The sequence below is a fragment of the Mustela lutreola genome, chromosome 1 (genome assembly GCF_030435805.1).
Source record: "Mustela lutreola isolate mMusLut2 chromosome 1, mMusLut2.pri, whole genome shotgun sequence".
Classification (NCBI taxonomy): domain Eukaryota; kingdom Metazoa; phylum Chordata; class Mammalia; order Carnivora; family Mustelidae; genus Mustela; species Mustela lutreola.
Window position 1 is genome coordinate 185,273,220 of NC_081290.1, and position 21,646 is coordinate 185,294,865.

The window sequence follows — 21,646 nt, forward strand, 5'->3', positions numbered from 1 at the left end:
GAGTCAGGCAGGATAGAGGGGGGATAGTGGGGTGTCTGTGGGATTAGCCAGCAAACAGCGCCTGACATAGTAAAGAAACAGGATATATGTTTCTTCACATGGAGAGGAAGCCTCGTTGTTCATGTCTCCTAAGACAAACACCAAGATGATCTAAGATGGCCAGCTCCTCTTCTGTACATTTCAGGTTCATTAGCATTCATCCTCAAGACTGAAGAAAACAGATTTAATTGGTGAAGGAAGAATCTGAACTAACAGCAAAATACATGATTTCTGAGAACAGGAACACTAGAGCACCCCGGAAGGAAGTGGGGATTTGCAGCAGCTTGGAGTCACCCAGGACCACAGAAACAGTCCAGTCCTGCCTCACCCAGTGCCCATGTCCCCTGTAGGGTACCCCACTATGGCCTGGGCGTGATGCCCTCCAAGAAAGATTCCAGCATTACCATTATGCTTTTCTCCATTTGATTAGGATGGGCGCGATAACAGCTAATGACGGGTTCTTCCCCAGCCAGTGAAAGGATGCAGAGCTCCCCTCCCAGACCAACTCCTCCTGTTCCAAGAAAAGTTCTGAGTGATACAAAGTTATCTCCTTACACCAGACACAAACTGCCTGGCCCATTCCCTGCTCCCTACGCGGAGGCCTTGGTTTGGTCTATTGAAGGCCCAAGGAATACACCAGAGCGTCCACTCTGGTGCTTGTGACACTGAAGACTCTGATCTTGTCCAGATTAAGCATCCTGGTTTCCTTGACCATCCTTCGGATGATTTGACTTCCAGACCCCTTCTAGACCTCATGCCCGCTTCTTATGCATCCACTGCTAACACACCACCCAACACACGCGGACCCCAAGACTGCGCCCCTGTACTAAGCACAGCACTCAGCATACTGCAGGTGCTTAGGATGGGTGGGCTGACAGACAGATGACTCCCGGTGGTGCCAGTCAGTCTGCTAGGACAGCCGAGGATTGCGTTAGCTTTTCTGGGCAACAGCATCAGACTGTTGGCTCATACTAAGTTTGCAATTGGCTGAAAGCCCTTAAGTCTTTTTGGTATGAACCAGGCATACCCCCAGTCTCCCAATTTTATCACTTAGATAGAATTTCCAGCTTTAAGTGGAGGACTTTGAATTTAACCCTATTCCATTTCATCTGATGTATTCAGCAGCCTGTCAAAATCTTGTTGAATCCTAATTGTACCCCCCCACCTCATTAGGGGGCCCTCCCTCCCACTTTAGTCATCAGCAGATTAGTAAGCATGCCACTTAGATGTCACTTATGTGACTGAACTTGGCTGAGCCAGAGTCACATGGCAGAGGCACTAGAGATTCCTCCCCAGTTGACATCTGATAGTCAATGAACTTTGGTTAAAACTGTTCAGCCCTCTGGGAATTAACATTGAGTTGCAGAGCCATTCCTGTTGGAGAGTGTCTCTGTCTATGGGGTGGCCAGGGATCTGGGCTTCCTAGGTGGAGAGAGCGAGGCCACCCTTTCGGCTTCTTTGACCCAAACACAGACTTCTTCCTGGTCTCTTTGCAAGGTCTCCTTGTTGGGGAGGCTCTCAGCTGGAGGACAGCCCGCTCTGAGGTTGTATGGATTTTTTGCAGATTTTTGGAAGCCCTGGTGTCATTTCTTGATTTCTCGGATAAGGAGGCCAACTCAGCTATGGGACTGCTCACAGACTTGGCTCTGGAAGAAAGGTAATTTTTATTTCCAGGAATTGACATTTCTCATGCAACCTTTGTTAAACTGATCTTTAAAAATGTGCGGTGTGTAGGGAAGCTTGGCCAGCATCACAAGATTCACTGAGTAGGAGGGCTGGCGCCTTCCAAGCAGGCGGCTGGAGTTAGCCACTCTTGTCCCTCCGTGTGCAGGGAGCCCCAGTGTTCGATGGGTTTGGAAGAAGCAGCAGACTTAAAACAGTACCTCTCACAGTAAACAAGCCTACAGTGTAGTGGAGAAGCTTCTTTCCCTTCATCAGTACCTAATGGGAACTGCCCAGAAAATCTCTGTTGAATGAATGGGAGAGAAGGCACAGTAGAAGGGAGCCTTCTCTTGGGGGACCAGTGTCATTATGGGTCACCCTCCCCCAGCTCCACCTGCCTGCTGGGGAAGACAGCAAATGTCTCTCTCAGATTTTCATAATCCTTGAGGGTTTTTTTTAAGTGCATCTCTTGTCTGTTTTTTAAATTTCCTCACAAATTTTAGGGTGTCTTGCTTAGAAATGGTCATATAACGAAATAGAGCTATTTGTGCTCATAGGCCATTGGCATGGGCTGGGAACAGGTAAGAGCCAGTCTCATACATGCAGATGTGTGTACATCTGGGCCTTTCCCACGACTGTGTTCCAGAAACATGCTTGGACTGTGTTTCCTGTTTGCAGGGCACACAGCCTCAGAGCATGGGGAGAGCAGGGGTGGTGTTAAGTCAGCTTGACAGACATCTGGGGCTTCTGGCAACTTCTGCATGGAGATAGCTGCCATCTGAGGTCTGCTGTTTAACATCAAAGGCAATTCTCCAGACTTAGAAAAAATAAAGCCACATCCATACCCAGTGACATTTGGGGGGAAGGGTCAGAATAAATCATCCATGCACACTCCAAATCCCGTGGGCCCAGAGTTTGTGACAGTCTGCTCCATTAGCCAAGGTGCTGCGTTTACATTATAGTTTGTGCAGAAATAAATCAAGGGATGTTTTCTCAACAGATTCCAAGTCTGGTTCCAGGCCAACCTCCCAGGTGCGCTCCTGGTGCTCACAGGTGTTCTGGTGAGCAAGCCCCTCACTTTTATCACCCGCAACAGGCATTCTCAGGCGCGTGAGCAGAGCCATTTAAACACAGTTTACGCTCCAGGGTTCCCATCGTGGCTCAGGTTGATGAATCATTTACTCACAGCTGGAGTCTGCACGGTCCTCAGTTATTAAAACAGCTGCAGTTGGGACAGGTGGAGGTGACGTAGGGATGGGGCCAGGACAGGGGAGACAAAGGTGGATGTGGACTGTGTGTCTTACATGAAGGCAGAGAGGGGGTCAGTCCCTGTCCGTCCCCTTCTGACCCTAATACCCGTCATAAGGACCGCAGGGCAGCCCTGTTCGTTCAGTAGCAATCATCCCCACCAGGAGGGTTAATGGAAATTTGAGCCGAGGAAGCAGGACGTAGCAGAATGGGGTTCTCCTAGGAGAGCTTGCCGTGACAGGGACTTGTCCTGAGGAAGCCATTGGAGTCCCAGGGGACCTGAGAGCATATCCACACCCACGTATTACACACATATGGAAATGGGAGCTTTGAGAAGGGACAAGACTTTCCCAAATTCTCCAAGCTGATTGGTGGCATCCCCAGGATGAAGCCCTAGGCCCCCCTACCCCAGGCTGAGGCGCTGGGTCTCTCCCTCTGTGTGCCTCTGTCCTGGTGCCGGCATGAGCCCGTTGATACCCCTGGATGACATTACGCTTTCTGGTTCCCAAGCATTTTCGTGAGGGACACCCCTCCAGATGGCTCTGGCGTTGTTTGCCTGCTCCACGCAGACTTTCTTTCTCTCAACTCCTTTCAGAAGAGAGACCCCATGATAACCAACCCCTCAGCTCTCCGCTGTTGCATTGCCCTCATGGGGAACCTCAGTGCTGAGGCTGCCATCCGAAGACAGATGTCTGCCTCTGAAGAATTCCGGGAGGCCTGTTTGGGCCTTATGGTAGGATAACTTTTCTAGTCAGAATCAGTCTTTTCCCTGCTTTGGGAACATTGGCTTCTTATTGATTATCTGGCTTTTCCAAAACGTCTGTTTGAGGGTACTGGAGCCAGTGGCTTATCCCTTCTATAACCATAGATGTTGTGGGTGGCCGGCCTCACAGAGCCCTCCAGGTCAAGCCTCAGACGCCTGGAGAGGGTTGAAGGATTTTCTAGTAGAGTTGGCGCAACTACTCATGTCAGCCCCTCGCTCTCCAGTTTAAACCCAGGACCAGGCCAAACCAGGGTCACATGGCACAGGCACTGGGGACTCTTTGCAAGTCTCCTGCACTAACACTTATCTATGGAACTGGTCTCTGATCTTGAAACACCCTCTAGGTTCATGACATTGACAACTTAGGGCGTGTAAGTAATGCTGGGGCCATTGCCAAGGGGATGAGATGGCCATGAAAAGCCATAGGGCAGAAAGGTCATTGGTTACTTTGCTTTGTTTCCAAAGGTCCGGTGTGAGGAGGATGTGGACCTGTTCAGAGAGATCTTGTACACGCTCCTGGGACTTGTGATGAACTTGTGTCTTCAGTCTCCTATCCTCTACGAGGTGCGGCACTCTTTCCTCCCTGCCAGGAGCCCTGGGACACCCCAAGCCCGTGCCATTGCTAGAGCTGATCTCATTTTCACAAAGAGAATAGCATGGGGACTCACACCCTGGCAGTGGGAGTGGGGGATGCTGGACAGATGTTCTGTCACTTTGTCCCTCCGAGAGATATGTGAGTCACTCGGGTGTAGCCCAGTGGGTGTGTTGAGCATGTGCTCGGTTCTGCATTTACCAAGTCAAACAAAATGGGGTCTCTGATCTCAAGACACTGCCCTGTCATGAGGGAGACAGCTTGGAAAGAAGTAAGATGATAGAAGAAAGGATGTGAGGGGAATATGGCAAGGGGCCCATTCTGTTTTCTCACAAGAAGCTGCAGAGGGGATTCAGATTAACAGGCTGTTCAGTTGTCCTCCTGTCTCCCTGTCGTGGCAGGTTTGGGCCTCAGAGGTGAGCAAGAGGTGCATCTTTCTACTGAACAGCCAGGATGGAGGGATCCTGACAGTAAGTGTCTCCCAGGGAAATCCAGAAAGAGCTTCCTCTGTGGTTCCTGGGAATCCAGTGATACCCCCCACCCCATTGCCCATCTGTGGACCCTCTAGAGTCTAAGCACGCAAGCTAAGAATCCCTTTCCCATGTAGTCTGCAACTTAACAACTTACACAGCGTAATTTATCCGATTTGTCCTACTCCAAGATATCCTGGTGCAAATTGAAGAGGCCCCAAGATTTGGTTTAGATTCTCTTTTTCCCTAGTCAAGAAAGCCAGGCCTGTATTTTGTAGCCCATGACCCTGGAGGTTATTTATGCATAATGGTTTTAGCCCCCTTAGGGATATGTGCCAGGATAGCCTTCATTTCTGTTTCTGACATTTGGATAAGGAAGTCAAGGAAGCGCTGTGGTTAACACAGAGCATTGGGAGAACATCAGTGTGATTCAGCAAACTATTTACTGCCATTCCAGGATGGGTTCTTTACTTGCCTAAGTAATCACCCCAGCTTTCCCACCTATTAGTTCAGGGCCCCGGTGCTTAGAGAAACAACCAGGGCACATCCAGCGGATCTGGGAAACCAGCCCTACAAGGGCACAGACTGGGGACTGGGTCCAGGATCATTAGAAAGGTTCGGAGCAGATCCAACAAGTCCTGCTTGGGGCTAGTATGCCTACAACTTCCCGGAATCAATTCAGACATGATAGGATGGAGGGGTTTTTTTTTTGTTTTTTGTTTTTTTAAAGACTTATTTATTTATTTATTTATTTGGCAGCAGGCAGAGGGGCAGGCGGGGTTGGGGGACGGGGGGAGGGGAGCAGGCTCCCTGCTGAGCAGAGAGCCCGATGCGGGTCTGGATCCCAGGACCCTTGGGATCATGACCTGAGCTGGCGGCAGAGGCTTTAACCCACTGAGCCACCCAGGTGCCCCAGGATGGAGGTTTTTAATGTGAACTCTGGGAACGTGTGGTGGGTCTCCAGGTTCCCCAGAAATCCCTAATATTGTACAGACAATTTTGAGAGTATATGCATTTTCAAGGGAAGGCATCATGGCTTTCATCAGATTCTCAAAAAAAGATCCATAACCCCAAAAGTGGTGAGCGCCACTATTCTCAAGTGCTTGGGTTTTTCTGAATGATGTAGACCAGATCGAGGCCTAGGGTGGTTGTGAGCTAACCCTTCAAGGACTCTCTCCTGGCCAGATTTTCCCAGGACTCTGCCTGAGCCTCAGTCTGGTGCTGACCTGCTTGTGGAGCACAGCAGCAGAATGTCACCGGGGGGGTCTGGTCCTTCGGTAGAGGGCTCTCCCCACTGTCTTGGGCCTAAAGAGAGATCTGGAGTGTCAACTACAGCAATATTCTAGCATCTGCAGGGAGCAGCTGAGGGAAACAAAACTCATAATAGGACAATACACACATTTATCCCTTCTCCCTCGGGAGAACCTCATTAAAATCAGACTGAAAGCATTAGGGAACATCAACAATGAAGTTAGAAACACGTTGACAAAACAAGCAGGCAGGAGGTCACCAGTTGGTTCTTTGATCATTTTAACCTGCTTCTGGAAGATGGAGAATAGCTGCGAAAGGCATCATTCACGAGGCAGAGCCAAGGAGACCGTGCCAGCTACAGATGCAGGGACACGGGTCTAGCCTGGAAAACATGGAGACTCTAGAACACCAGGTACAACACAGGGCATGGATAAGAGATGGGGGACCACGTGGGGCAGCCAGGCAGCTATGCCTCAGGTGGAAGATTTGAGCTTGCTCTCTTCCGTGGAATTGAAAGACTAGAGGAAAATGTTTTGCTTTCTAGGATTTGGAAGTGCCTCTTTTCCACCTGTAAGTCAACAACAGTCAACATTTTTCACAAATGTGCCCAGAAATGGGCAGCTAGGATCACTGGACATTTTAGGAAAGCTGCACACAGAAACAGAAAAACCAAGATTAATAGAAAAACCAACTCAAAAGAAGTAGAGATGATATAGGAAACAAAAAATAACTATTGTTTATGTCCTCAGAAAGATTCGAGACAGTGTTCTATCTAAAAGACAGTAACAGCTAGCTATTTAAAAAGGGGGGAAAAGGAAGGAAGAAAGGAAATAAGTTGGAACTGGAAGATCCTAAGTAGAATCTCCCCAAAAGTAGAACAAACAGACAAAGATTCAGACAAGATGAAGAAAAAGCTCCAAGACCCCGAGGGTCCATCCGAGAAGTCTACCTGGCAGGGGTTGTGGAGTGCTGTGGGGACTTTCTTTGCCAGAGCTGAACTGGTTGGTTCTGTGTCGAGCTGAAGTGGGCCGGGCCTCTGTGTGCCAGGGGACCGTGTTTCCAGCCTTTGGAGTCACTTACCTCACAGCTATCGAGTGAATGCTGCTTACCACATTGGGCCTCCATATTTGTAAAACCAAGGTGCAGGTTTTGCTCCCCATACTAATGATTGTTTTTCCCTCCCCAAGTGACTTGCTGACTTTTCAAGGTCATCAGCACTTCTGCACAGAACGGTTAATTATCTTTCCTTTCCACCCCACTCAGAGAGCTGCCGGCGTCCTAAGCCGCACCCTTTCTTCCTCCCGGAAGATCGTGGAGGAGGCCCTGAGAGCCGGAGTGGTGAAGAAGATGATTAAATTCTTGAAGGTAGATTGAGCTCCTCGGGGACACACACTTGAATTCCCAGGAGCATCACAGATCACCCGGGGGACACAACTACAGAGGGCTGTGTTCAGTTAGGGGCCCACATTGTTCCTTGCCCGAATGTTACACTTCTGGACTAAGGATTCCTTCCACCTGTCACCCACGTAGTACTCTCCACATCCACGTAAGATTGTTGGACAAATAAGTAAGTTGTTCATGGAGAAGCAGCTGTAAAAACTACTTAGCAGGCAAGCCTCACTTAAAGGTGCATGGCCTCTTTCCCTGAAGAAGACCGTCACGGTGGCTTTCCACAATGTCCCACGGGCCCCTTACTTTGCTCCCCTCTGCTCACCGTGCTTCCACATCTGCCTGGAGAGAGACTGCGCTCCCTTTGTGGGATACGGAGGTGCAGCCTTACAATGGGACAAAGGATGCTCCCATGGTGCGAGCAGATCAGTGGCACAGTTGAGCAGACTCGCCGAGAGGACACGTGTGGAACGAGGCTGCGTCCGTGGCCCCTGCCCGGCGAGCTTCACCCACCGGTGTCAGCGTGGCGGCCCCATGGCAGACCTTCCCATCAGGGCCCGGGCTGAGCAAGGCCAGAAAGTGAGCTCTGATGGAGGGACACTGCTGGGGCGCGGCAGGACTGAGGGGCCGGGGTGGTGGGTCAGAATTCAGGCTACATGTGGAGGATGGCCGTCACTCGCTCCCGATCGCAGGCATGCACATGTGCATCTTAAAGACAGTGCCCTGGGTGATTTTGAGGGTCATGATTTGACAGTTGTCACCTCTTAAAATGACCGACATTTGTCATGCTCTCCATGCAGGCCTGTCAGCTTGACAGCCTTAGTAAATCACTCCCCAGGAAGTGGGGGCCTCTTCCTCTCTTCCTGGTAGATCTGCCAGCCGACCGCATCCCTCCTCCTCAGCCACTCACCTGTACAGCCTTCTACGGGCAATCACCGAGGTGTGCATGTCAGGCCCGCAGTCCTGTCGGAGTTCATATTGGGCTGCGGGCTGTCCTACTGGGGACCTGAGTGACACCAGCCCGACAGGGACCTGGCCTGCTCCTCGGAAAGCACAGGCCATTCTCCGGGGAACGGTGTTTCAGAAGTTCCAGAAGCCACACGAACACAGGCACAATTGCTCACTGCTTTCTGGCCCAGAACAATCGCAGGATTGACCTTCTTTACTCTGATTTCTTTCTGAAACCCAGACAGGGGGCCAGACGGCATCACGCTACGCCATCAAGACACTAGCTGTCTGCACAAACAGCTCTCACGAGGCGCGAGAAGAAGTGATGAGACTGGATAAAAGTAAGTGATGGTTTCCTTCAGCGGCACCGGCATCCCGGACACTCAGCCGTCCTGGAAGCCACAAAGGGAGCTGGGACGAGCAGAAAGAGACTCCCGTAGCCCTAGACTTCTGCAGTGTGTACCGAGTAAAGTGGCTGTTTCTCCTTCTGGAAACATTTCACAGCCTTTGGCTGCACACGTGTCGCATGCTCTGCTGTGACCCAGCTCAGAGAGAACGGGGTTGATGCGGGGAGCCACTCCCCCACAAGTAAACGGAAATGGTTTCTGAAGTCTTCTGCTGAAGCTGGTCTAACACAGGTTCTCACCCTTCAACGGGTGTGTGGGGGACACCTTCGGCCCTCAGTGAACAGGGGAGATGGCGGAGTTGGAGCCGGCATCGCGTAGTAAGGGAAAGCGGCCGCAGGCACCTGCAGCAGGGGGCCCCGGCAAGCCAGCCTGCTGATGTCCGCCCTCACACCTGCTCTGGGATGCGCGGGGAGTGGACGGAGCGGGCCCTTCTGGGTCCTGCCCCTTGCCCTGCAGCCTCAGGGAACCGGCTGTCAGCTGGAGTGTAGGGGTTACGAACGGGGACTTCAGGGGAGACAGACCTGCTGCCGCATAGCATTCATTGACGCCACAGCCGTGTCACCCCAGGCACTGCTCCAGACATCTGAGGGACGCCAGAGACACGGCAAGACCTGAGGAGGTTCACGGTGCTCAGCAAATCCTTGCTCAGCAATGACCTGTCAGAGATTTTGGGGACGCTCAGTGTCCACGGGCGCTCCCTGCGCCCCTCGCGTCTGTTGCTGGCCTCCTGTTTGGGAGCCACAGGGACCGATGCTTGTTCTCTCCGCCCCCCCCCCACCCCCGCAGAGTTCGGCATTCTCATGATGCTGCTCCGCTCCGAGGACGAGGTCGTGGTGGGCAATGCCGCCCTCTGCCTGGGGAACTGCATGGAGGTGCCTGGCGCGGCACCCTCCCTGTTGAAGACGGACGTCGTGCAGGTGTTGCTGCGACACGCGGGGGGCGATGCGCAGAAAACGGCCGTGCAGCTGAACGCGGGGATCGCTCTGGGCAAGCTGTGCACGGCCGAGCCCAGGTATGCAGCGGCTCCTGGTCAGGTGGCCTGTGTGGGTCACGTCGCAGAAGGCACAGGGCCAACCAAGACACTGGATGGTGGCTGGGCCTCTGTGCCACCCAGGACTCCAGAGGGAGTCGTGGGAGCCCTGGTGCTTCCTGAGCACGCAGGTGTGGGCCCAGTAGCTGCTTCCCTGAGGGGACAGGGGGGCTCCCAGCTCCAGCCGGAGCGGGAAAATGCTTCTCTGACGGGGCTCTGTTCCACGTGCTCATGGCCACTGTCTTCCCTCCAGCCCACTCCCTCCTGCTCTGCCAGCTTCTCGCCCCTCTTCCCACACACCCTCCTGCTTCACATTTTTGCCTGGGGCCTGAGCATATGGGAGAATGTCCAGGGAGGGTAATGTTCTCGTGCTGGAGAAAACTGAAGCGAGAGGGGGAATGGCATGTTGCAGACCACCTGGCAAGCCGGGGCAAGGGATCTGGGCTTTAGCTGTGTCCATGGCTTCTCTTTTAGCATCTGTTCTGCCCTGGCTGGGTTCTGAGGTGCTAAAACACCTCAGCATTCATGCTCCCAGAAGGGGCCCCCCACGTCTGAGGGATGGAGCCCCAGCATAGAAGGGGGTGCCTTCCACAGACCGGGAGCTGTGCTGGCCTGCCTGACTCCTTCCCTTACAGACAAAGCCCTCTGATTCCTCCTCTGGAGAATGAGAGGGTTGGCTTGGGTGATATGTGAGGCCCTTTCACTGTTCATCTCATTGTCCTAATGCAAGGCCAGGAGAAAATCTTTCTTCTCCAGAACGCAGGGTGCATTAGCTAGAATGAGCTCAGAGGGGCAGCCTACTGGGGAGTCCCTGAGAGCAAGGTCCCATCTGATCAGCCTGTCCATCTGCCACTTGCAGACAGCATGTGGTGTTCTGTGGACCTGCCTTGACGGCGAGGGCTCCCAGGGCAGCAGCTCCTCCCCTCCGGCCTTGCCAGCCAGCTTCTCCCTGAGCAGGGGTGGCTCCAGGCACCACGCATTGATGTGCCCAACTTTGTGTTTCGATTCTGGCAGATTTGCCGCTCAGCTGCGGGAGCTGCACGGGCTGGAGATTCTCAGCTCCACGATGAAGTACGTCGCTCATTAAGACACGTGGCGTCTGTGCACGTTTTTCACAAATGCAGAGCTGGGTGCTGTGGGTGGTCCCAGTGCTAATAAAGACTTTCCGAATGTCCGCTCCAGAGATGAATACTGTTCCCAGGTGCTTGCCTTCTGGCTTTCCCCGGTCATGGGAGAGCGGGCGTCAGGCTGTCCACAGTGTTGGAAAACCGCTCCGTGTCCCCCATGCTTGCTTCTACGGTCCCTTCCTGCCCTGCGGGGACTAGACTCCAGCAGATGGAAAGCCACATTTCCCAGATTCCCGTGTAAGTAGTGTTTCTAGAAAGGAGCTGGATTCTGCCTGCTGAACGCCCTTCTTGCCCCTGTGGCTGTTCTCTGCTGGCACCGTGCTAGAAACATCCAGCGTTTTGACAGCAGGATCTCAGGGTCCGAGTTCCAACCCAGGGACTGTGGGGGCAGCTGCTGGGGCCCGGCCTGCTGCTGTGCCATGTGCTCTTGAATTCGGTGGGTCGAGTGATAAGCGGCGACTCGCCTGGCAGGGAGTTCTTGACGATCCAGAGACTCATCCCCAGAAGCCCCACCTGGTGCCTTTGTCCAGCTCACCGAAGGATTTCCAACACCTGTCCCACAGGTTACGTGGTTTTCTGCCTGAAGTACCAAAGCAGGGGGCCCCTGTCTCCACCCCGACCTCACGTAAGCTTCGAGGTATTTATTCCCCAGATCCACCCTGTGCCCTCCCCCACCCCCCAAACACACTGCTCCCTTGCTGCTGCTGCCTCTGGACACCAAGTCCCTAAGTGATAAGTCTAACAAGTGACACCCTTCTTCCATGACTCGGCACAGTCACGTGACTGTGAGTCACGCTTAGAGTGTCAGACCAGAGTTCCAAAGACTTACGGCCCTGGCCCACTTCCTCGCAGTGGTTTGACTCCGGGCAAGTTGCTTAACCTCTCTGAGCTTTGACTGCTGCTTCTGGAAAAGCTGGAGGAACACCTGTCCGACCAGTCACTTACATTGCTGTGATGCCTCCACGAACTTCAGTGGCACTTGGGAAACTATAAAGTGCTACACAGAGATGACCAGGCCCCATCTTGAGATCGAAGGGGTTGACTGTGACATCAGTCAGGTCAAATCTGAGGGGTCCAGGCAAGAGTAAAGCCCATGTCCCTTTAGGAATCAGAGCTGGACATTTTGTGGACCATGTAGGAAAGGAAACGCTCCCCCGCCCCAGAGTTTCTATTCAGGACCCCCAAAGAAACGGTTCTTCATAAGTGTGGTAGCGCTTAGAGTGAACTAAGAACTCGGTTCCTAAAACTGATGTTAAAAATTGACACTTTGAGGGTGCCTGGGTGGCTCAGTGGGTTAAAGCCTCTGCCTTCAGCTCAGGTCATGATCCCAGGGTCCTGGGATCGAGCCCCGCATCAGGCACTCTGCTCAGTGGGGAGCCTGCTTCCCTTCCTCTCTCTCTCTCTGGCTGCCTCTCTGCCTACCTGTGATCTTGGTCTGTCAAATAAATAAATAAATAAATCTTTAAAAAAAAAAAAAATTGGCACTTTGAGGGGCCGAACGGAAACCAGCAGCCCTGTGCCCCTGGTGCTGGGCCGGGGCGAGCTCCCTGGACTTTGAGATGCTTCCTCACAGGGTCCCTGGGGGACAGCAGGTGACAGGCCACAGCAGAGAGCTCAGGACTGGCCCACTCAGGACCAGCAGGCCAATACACTACTTCGAGAGGCTACCGAATGGCCAAGGGAGTTGCCTTGACACGAAACAGAGCCCCGAGACGAAAATGAGAAGCTACAGAATATGCTGTTTGCAGAGAGAATTCAGTGGGGCTTTAAAAATGTAAAAGGCTGCTGGAGTACGCAACCGGCACTCTGGCTTGAGGTTCGGCCCCTCCTCCTCCCTGGCTCTTGAAAATGGCTATTATACGTGTAATCTCTTCCCCGAAGAGTGGGGAATGTAAAATTATATTATTATCTCTGCTTCAGAGTGCCTGCCGCAAGCAGTCATCTTCCCTGCTTTAGAGGAGGCCCTGCTGCCCCAGGAGCTCCCTCCTTGGGGCGGGGAGAGAGGAGGCTTCATCTCCAGCGCAAACCAGCCCTCCCCGGTCTGGCCAGGCTGACGCGCGCCCTCCTCTAGGGCTCCCAGGCGGGGTGGAAGAAACGAACCGGGTGCTGGAGAAGGGGTTCCTGGAGCCGCCAGCACCTCCCTTCCCATTCCGTGGGCCACGGCTTACTCTGGGAAAGGCATCAGCTGGTTCCACAGGCAGAGGAGTCGAGGTTGTCTCGAGTGGGGCCGGTGTGGGACTTCATAAGCACCTGTTGCCCCCACAGAGCTGTCAGGGGACGGATGGGAAACAGCCATCCTGGACAACGCGCTGGCCGGGGTTCCAGAGGCCAGCGAGGCGGACCTGAGGTCACATGTTGGGAGGACCTAAGTGGAAGGGGCAGGACATGGCTTTGTTAGCACTTTCCTGAGGATCTGTTACCAAGAACTCGGTTTGGAGAGCCAGATGATGTTCCTGCTGTTTTCTCACTGCCTTCAAAATAGGGGCTCTTCAGAGGGCCCGGTAAGAGGGGAGTCATTGGAGGTGAAGAAGACATTTCCAGTCCACCTCCTTCCCTCACACGAGAGGCTGCCTTGGGCCAGTGACCTGCAGCCCCGCAGAGGGAGAGAGTGACGTCCACGCACTCAGCATCCACTCTGTGCCAGGCGCTGTAACAGGGGTCTCTAGACCCTGCCCCAGAGAAGCCTCACAACACCCCGTGATATGTAAAGAAACTAAGCAGAAAGACGCTAAGTACTTCTTTTCCAGGATCACAAGAGCTGGTCAGTAGGGGAGCCAGAATTTCACTCCCGTGAATGTTCGTCTAGTTGGGAGCACGGCTTGGGGGAATGTCCGCTAGCTTCTCTGAGCCTCCATTTCCTCCCTATAAGATGGAAGCCACTGTCCCCGCTTTCAGAGTTCTTGGATTTGAATATAACATACATGAAGTGCTTGGCTGCCCTCAGTGACTAGAAGACAGAAGGCCTTCACTTCATGGTGACTGTTATTTCAGGTCGGAAATTACCAAGAACTCACTACCTGCCTCCTCCCATCGTCACCAAAATCTGCTCATCTCCGAGGTACTCCCATCTCAATGAAGGCGATTAGTTATCCGGCTGTTATGTTGGCCTGACCTCCTCTCCTGGGCCTGGTGGCAAACCCGAGGGTCCCCCGGAAGCTGCCCTCTACTACCTCCAAGGCATCAAGGTCTGATGGCGTGAATCAGGTGGGGTTCTGAGTGGAGCTTACTGGTGGTGTGACGGTGCCGACTGCCAGGAGCGTGCGACCAGGGCCTGCATGAGCCCTTGGGCCCAGGGTGCGGCGGGCTAGGAGCCCTGACACAGGAGGGATCTCCAAACCCCTTTGCCACACAGATGCTCCCTGTCACTTGCGGTTTGTCCTCAGCTTAGAATCAGAAAAACCTGTTGATTCCAAAGACTGTGCTCATTCATCAAGATGCCAGCAGGGGCTGCAGGCCCCCCTCCCCCCTCCCCGAGTGCCCTGGAAAGGAAGCGTGAAGCGTGAGTGACAGCTGACTGCCACCAGCTCGATGACCTTTTTTTTTTTTTTTTTTTTTTTTTTTTTTTTTTTTTTAAGCGAGGCCTCTAATTTGATCTCAAATTCAAAACAGCAAAATGAAGAGGTGAGGATCGGATTTCTCCCGGGGTGAGTGGGGTGGGGGAGGAGAGAGGCTGCCCACATGCTGCCGGCCACGCCAGCCTCCGGTCTGCCCAGTTCCGGGCTGAGCTCTGACCACGGGTGGGTTGAGAGACGCTGCTCCGTATGAGCGTGTCTGCCAGCCAGACGTGCCCTCCAGCCCAGCCTGAGCAGCGCCGCCCTGTCACATGGCCATCTCCAACTTCCCATTTGCGCTTTTAATCTTCAGCCGCTCCATCTGCTGGTGGAGGGCCCCCTCCCCCCGGAGCCACAGTCCGCCCACGCGCACGCTCCCCCTGCAGCATGCCTCTCCCTGCCGCAGAGAGACGAGTCTCCACGTGAAAATGGGTTGGTCCACACACAGTGGGGACGTAGGCCAGATCACAGGCCCACAAGATAGAAATATTGCAATGGATGATGAGGACAAAGGTTTCTAGAATGTTCTAGCTGAAAATAGCTCAGGGACTATCAAGTCCAGCGTCTGCTTTATTGGAATCCATCCGAATTCACTAGCTAAATACAATTCACGTGTCTGGCCCATGCCACATCATTTACAAATAAGGAAATCAAAACTCCCAGAGGCAGGTGCAGAGAAGGCCAGGGGCTCACAGGAGGCCCGGGGAAGCAGAAGGCACGGTGGCCGCAGTGCCTGTTCCGGGTCCAGTGTCCAGACTCAGGGCCCAGCTCCCAGCTCCCTGGGTCCTAACCCCACACCCTGCGTGTGTTGCCAAGTCCCTCCACTGCCTTGTCCCTAGAAGGTGGGGGCGGGTGTGAGGTCAGGCTTGGAGGAGATGATTTCGGGAAGGCTCCCAGCATTGGGCTGGGCGCACAGCAAGCCGAAGCCGACAGGGACCGGTGACCACGGTAGCAGTCACTATACTGAGTTGGCTGCTGCCACCGGCACCCCCTGCCTGGCCAGCCCTCTGTGCTCTTGTCCAGAGTTCTTACATATGAGGAGTCCTGTCAGGGCCAGCGGGCTTGGTACGGGACTCTGTGCACAGGTGGAGGATGGAGAAGTGTCACCCAGGGTGTGGACTGGCCTCCAGAAGCAGAGGACCGGGCGGGTGAGGATGGCCGGTGGGTGGAGGCAGGCGCGGACGAGCCGGGGGGCTGGAGACGAGAGTTTGGTGGGAAGTCCGCACTGTTTGCTCGGGTTCTGGGGGGGAGGGGCTCAGAAATAGCCATGCTGGAGCCCTCTCCTTGCCGAGTCCCTTGTCCCCGCTCTGTCTTCGGAGTCCCCTGCACACTGCAGCCCAAATAATCCTCTCACACCTGGCTTGGCTTGTGACGTATCCCCTCTTGGCCACCTTCGAACTGTTGCCCACAGGATCAAGGACAAACTCCCCTGCTGGGGAGTGTGCTCCTGCGGGGGGCTTTATTTCGCAGGGTGCTTGTGGGTGTGGGGATGGTAAGAACGTAGCACTTTTTTACTTTTCTGAAGTTTTGCCGATAAAGCACTGCTGTTTTTTTACCTGAACTACTGTAGGATTGATCGCACTTCTTACGCTGCATGTAAGAGCTATGATTCATTGGTTTTAGGTGTAATTTGAAATAAGCATACCTATTAATACCCCCACAGTATTTTTTCCTATAAGTAATATTGATAGGGGCCCCTGGGTGGTCCAGTTGATTAAGCACCTGCCTTCGGTTCAGGTTATGATCCCAGGGTCCTGGGGTCAATTCCCACATCAGGCTTCTTGTTCAGCAAGGAGCCTGCTTCTCCCTTTGCCTGCTAATTCCCCTGCTTGTGCGTGCTCTCTCTCTCTGAAAAAAAAATTTTTTTTTTTTAAATAATATTGGTAAAATCACACATGGCCCGTTCAGTGTGATCTCGCTGAACCTTAAAGCTTGCCTGGGTTTAGGGTCCTATTCTGGCCCCAGGTCAGCTAGCTGATCCTGGGTTCACAGTAGGGCTCAGCATCTCATGGAGCCTGAGGCACACTTGTTGATGGGGACTCCCCACCACGTACTCTGTTACCTTGAGCCAGCTCCCAGGTATTTGCCTGCACACCTTCTGCTCATTCCCATCCTCTTGCTTCTGCTCCCTTCTTACTGAAAACACCATCCCCTTCACTCTCTTGAAATCATACCCACTCTCCGAGCCCCAACATCATAAAAATGGCAGGTAATTTTACTGAGTACTCACCAGCTTTCAGAGCCTGCCTCTCGAGGTGAGTTGTTGTATGATTCTCCCTTTACTGATGAGAACACTTAGGACCAAGGAGCTGGCCCAGGATGGCACAGGGTCCTTCCAGGTACACAGCAGCCCTACTGGGCGCACGCAGCCCACGCCACCCGCCTTTCTCTTAGTCTTGCGTGGCTTTGCGGCACTTTTAAATACTTCATTCCTGCATAAATATTTTCTGTGTCTTCATGTTTTTTGCCTCAACCACTAGAATTTAAATTCTAGTTGGAATACCTGGAAGACTGCTGTGAGAAGTTTTGAGGACAAGCAAAGAGAATTAGGTGTATACAGAAGGTGTTTATTAACCTCACTCTAAGGAGGGCACGCCCTGGACTTACTGGTTGGCCCTGTCACCACAGTGACAGTGGCTTCCCTTCGGTCATGACATTCCCTTGTTAGGCTCCCAAGCCCCTGGGTCCCCTGCTCCTCAGAGAAGAACTTGCGGTGACCACAATTGTCCTTCATAGCAGTCCTAGGATGTGGGACATGACAGTCCCCTTGGCACTTTCTCTGCGCAAATGTAGGCAAAGACCCCATTCGTGGTCCCACCCAGATAGTCCTGGGGTTTCCAGCAGCGCCCTCAGCCTGTGGTCTGTCCCCCACACATGTGCCCCCACAGGGAAGTTCTTCCAACTCCCTCAAAAGGGCTTTCATGCCTCTCTGCTCTCACTTCATGCCAATAACACCCCGGTCAGGCAGTCATTATTTCCCATCTGAGGCCAAGGAAAGAGAAGTTCAGCGACTGCCTGCTTGCCCAGAATTTCCCAAGGAAATCGTGGCCGAGCCAAGCCCCAAATCCAGCCTTTACCTCAAACCTCGCTGCCCACTGCCCAGCCTTGTCCCTCCTCTCGTTAACTTTCTGGCCCAGGCTGCAGCACAGGGAGGTGGCCAGTCCTCACTCGCTCCCTGAGCGTGAAGTGGAAAGCGAAACCCTAACCCCTTTAAGGTTTTATCCAAAAGCCCCTCTAATCCATCAGCGGTCAGTTAGATAACCGCTTAAGTCTCCCCACTGCAAAGGATTACTTTCGCGGCCGATCTGGAGCCACACATTACCGGAGGCGTGGGATGGTGGTGGGGGCACGCCAGGGCACCTTCTCTGGGACAGTGCCTGCATTTCCAGCCAGAGACTGCTGTTCACCCTCAAACTGGGGAGCCTAGAGCCTGTCCTTCCATTTAGTGGCTCCTCAGCCAAGGTCATTTAAAAGACATCGTGGTCCTGAAAAGCTCCTCATTCATTCAATAAATATTTCTTAAGCACCTACTATGTGCCAAGCTGTGTGCAAGATAGTATCGAATGCCTTTGAGTGAACTAGATACATCTCTTCCCCATTTCTACTATAATCAGAGCAGAGCAACATCGAAGCAGGGTGGGGGTGGAGGGGTGGGGGCGGGGAATCAGCCACAGCAGAAAGCTCCTCTTGGCTCTAATGTGGTCTTGGCCCCTGATCCATGCACCTGGCATGAGGAATTAGAGAAACATCCGAACCCCAGGCCTTGGATTACAGGGATTATGGCTCTAAAGTCGAGGTATGGGGGTGGGGGGGTGCCTGGTGTCCTTCAAGCGAAGGTAAGCGGTTGGAAGTCTTCAGACTTCCCTTGGTCTGGGATCGGTGCTAGAGCAGTTTGTAAAGGCAGGAATGGTGTCTGATAAACCAGACCCTCTCGTACGTGGTTGTATTTCTAGGTCTGTTTCTACCTGACTCAGCTGTGACTTTTATCCCCCAGGGCAGTTCAGATACACATCAGGAGCAACTTGGTGTGCACCATTGACCCAATCTGCAGAAGGGGAGACCTGTCCCCTCCCCCAGCCCTGCTCCCGGAGCACCAATGAATGATGTCTGACAACCACAGCTAGACGTGCTCTCACCTCTTCCTTGAATGTTTGCTGGGGATACCCGCCTCCCTTAAAGTGCTCTCGGTCTCAGGTCCTGCTTGGGCCACACGGCCAAGTCTCTGGATCATTAAAAAGTAATAAAGGAATATGTGCCTCCCCCACTCCCAATCCTGCCTGTCAGAACTAGTAGAATCATATCAAATTCAGGTCAGGAATTGAAGTAGAAATAGTATTTTTGGAATAAGAACTTTCTAAAGAGCTTGGCTATGTGCTGCCATCACCACAGTCATTGAGGAAAGAGAATCCCTGTCTGCAGGGGTGGCTGGGAAATGTCACTCGTTCAGCAGTAAGAGGCTAGGAAAGGTGACCCCCACTGGCTTCTTTCTGAACGCACTCTGAAACCAGCACGGACCAAGAGCTGGCATTCCAGCCCTGCCCTAGCCCAGGTTTGTGACCTTGGAGCCATCGGCCACCCTCTCTGGGTCCCAGCCTCTGACGTGCCATTGCTGTAAAGACTGGATAATTGGTATTTGCTTGCCCTGTCCCCATTCTGCCTGTTCTGGTAATGACTCCCCGATTTTTCCTAGGGGTAACCACTCCTCTGCCATGGTTAACCACATGATTCAGGAGGAGCCCGAGTCTAACCCTGGTTTCAGAAAACATAGAATCCAGGACCTGCCAATCACAGCATTGTCATCCCTTTCATCTTATTAATTGGTTCAGAGATGGTCACGTGACCCGAGGAGTGCCCATCAGGGCTCAGCCTAGACTTGTGTGGGAAGCTCTTCCTTCACTGATGCTGCCCAGGGAAATAGCGGATGATTTTGGAGCTGTGCTGTGGACTTTACCATCCTCAGCTTCTCAGAGAACGGAGTCAACAGAAGAAAGCAGCCCAAGAGCTGAGAGTCCTGACATCATTATTTTGAGCCTCCAGATCCTGCTGTGTCCAAGGCGGCTATCACTGGCTTCCCAGTTATGGGAGATAATAAATCCCCCTTTCTGCTTCCGCCAAGTTGAGTTGTCATTGTTACCAAAGGGGCCCTTGTCTGTCCCCTAGTCCCTTTCATCCTGCCTGAGTTCTATTTACCCTGAACGCATCACTTTAAATGTTGAGTTGTCCTGCCCCATTTCTTTCCACAATTTAATACAGACACATATTATTCTAACATGCTCTATCGTTTGCTTATAAGAACATACTGTTTACTGCTTGCCCTCCACCTCTCTTCCCACCGAAATGTGAACTCCGTAGTTCTTGTTAGTTCCCAGCCCTGATGTGACCAAGAACCTAGAAAAGTGTCAGTGCGGGACAGGTGCTCAATAAGCACTTGTTTGAATGCTAACATTTAGCAGGGAAAGTCATTAGGGGACTTGCACAAGGGCCAGCTTGGTGTGAAGTCTGGTTTTAAACTCTCCATGCCCCCCCTTCCACCTCCCACTGGTGGTAATGGTTTGGACTAAAATATTATAATGAACAGTGGCTTCCATTGTCAAGTGCCCACCACATGCTAGGCGGGTAAGTGCCGGGCACATGCAGAAGACAGACCCACAGAGTCTCTTCTCTCAACGGGGGTCTGCTCAAGAGAAAGGGGGTGAACACACACAAAATCACATGCCTTTGGAGCTAGTGTGACGTTTGCCATACAGAGCGAGGACTCTTAGTCTAGCAAAGGCCACAGGGGTCAGAGACTTGTCCCTGGAAGGGGTGCCTCCTGAGCTGTGTGCTTCCTAAGCTGGAAGGAGGACTTGGCAGGGATGGGCATGGATTGAGCAGGGAGAGGAGTCGGGGAGAAATGAAGGACACTCAGACCACACCAAAGGCTGGGGCAGGAAAATGTGATCTGATTCCCTCCTTCCCTTGTCCAGCTGTCCTGCAGCCAGCTCCATTAGTCCCTTACCTAGTCTCTGCTTCCCGACCACGTTCTCCCTTACAAGGCCAAGTAGTTGGGAGTCTTTTACCCTTGTGTTTTAAGGCATAAAAGACTCAACCTCCTTTGGCCATCTGCTCCCACATCATCATCATTCTGGAAATATCCATAGGCTGTTGTCTGTTAAACCAGTTTTTGTTTCTATGAAAAGCCAGCCCTGGCTCTCCTCACCACCATCACCATTGGATGCCTGGAAAGGGGACATCCTCCATTCCAAATTCCTCCTGAGTGCTCCCTGGAGCATCCATCACTCCTTCTTTTCTGGGACACGCCTGGGTAACTCTTCCAGGAGAGAAAGGCTAGCTCAGGGCTGGATGAAAGCCAAAAGGCTCCCCTTTCTTGGCCTGAAGTCCCTTCTGCAGCACCCTATGTGCCAAGTTTCCATACTCAGATGCAAATGTGCGGGCACGTGTGTAGTCTGCTCTAACTGGTGGAAAAGTCTTTCAACAGTCCTAGGGACACATTGCCTTTTTTCCTGCCAAAAAAAAGCCAGAGACAAAGATTCATTTCCACTGTGACTAAATAACCCATAAGTTTCTCCAGAAGCGGAAATTGTTAGAGTGAATGCAGACCTTTCTACCAGCACAGCTTCCAAAGATATCTTTTAGCCTCAGGCAAAGTCCTGACAGCGAGATGTTAGTCAAAGCTCTGTCTTCAGTGTGGGGCTCCACCTACACTCACGCGCAACTGAGGGTTGATGGAAAATGGACCGACACAGAAAACCAAGTGCTCATTTCTGCTGCAGGGGGTCCCTCTTACTCAAACCTGGCCTCGGGGCCCATGACCCCAGCACCACACCAGAATGAGCCTCAAGTCTGAGGGTTCTTGTTTGATTTGATCAAAGCTCTTAAGGCCATCTTAACAGCATTAAGAGCCTTTTTGCCTTGGCCAAGGACAAGCCAGATCCAAGCCCTGGGGCATCTAATTACCAACTGCACGACCACAGGCAAGTTACTTAGCTCCTGTAAGCTTGTAAAAATGGGAATAGCCATAGTACTTAGCTCAGGGCATAAATTAAATGAGATAGTGTGGGCTGATCACTGTGGATAGAGTGGGCACAAAGTGAAGACTCAGTAAATGACAAGTCTGAGCCTCATCCCTGGTCCCTGGCAACAAGCCACCCCATAACTGGGCCAAGGAG

The 21,646-nt window shown here is 52.7% G+C and overlaps 1 protein-coding gene across 7 annotated transcripts in view; it reads left to right on the forward strand.

Moving 5' to 3' along the window:
* The window catches only part of TTC12 (tetratricopeptide repeat domain 12), a 42,090-nt gene extending 31,102 nt beyond the window's left edge, over positions 1–10,988 (forward strand). For 6 of the 7 annotated variants that reach the window (XM_059181016.1, XM_059180994.1, XM_059180965.1 and 3 more), the window contains 9 exons: positions 1,604–1,696; positions 2,702–2,762; positions 3,545–3,682; positions 4,178–4,276; positions 4,706–4,774; positions 7,289–7,390; positions 8,604–8,703; positions 9,556–9,781; positions 10,814–10,988. In XM_059181016.1, the coding sequence (XP_059036999.1) occupies positions 1,604–1,696; positions 2,702–2,762; positions 3,545–3,682; positions 4,178–4,276; positions 4,706–4,774; positions 7,289–7,390; positions 8,604–8,703; positions 9,556–9,781; positions 10,814–10,886 (961 nt within the window). In that variant the 3' untranslated portion in view covers positions 10,887–10,988. The remainder of the gene's footprint in view (positions 1–1,603; positions 1,697–2,701; positions 2,763–3,544; positions 3,683–4,177; positions 4,277–4,705; positions 4,775–7,288; positions 7,391–8,603; positions 8,704–9,555; positions 9,782–10,813) is intronic. The other variant, XM_059181003.1, reaches the window with a different exon arrangement.
* Positions 10,989–21,646: the final 10,658 nt, after the last annotated feature.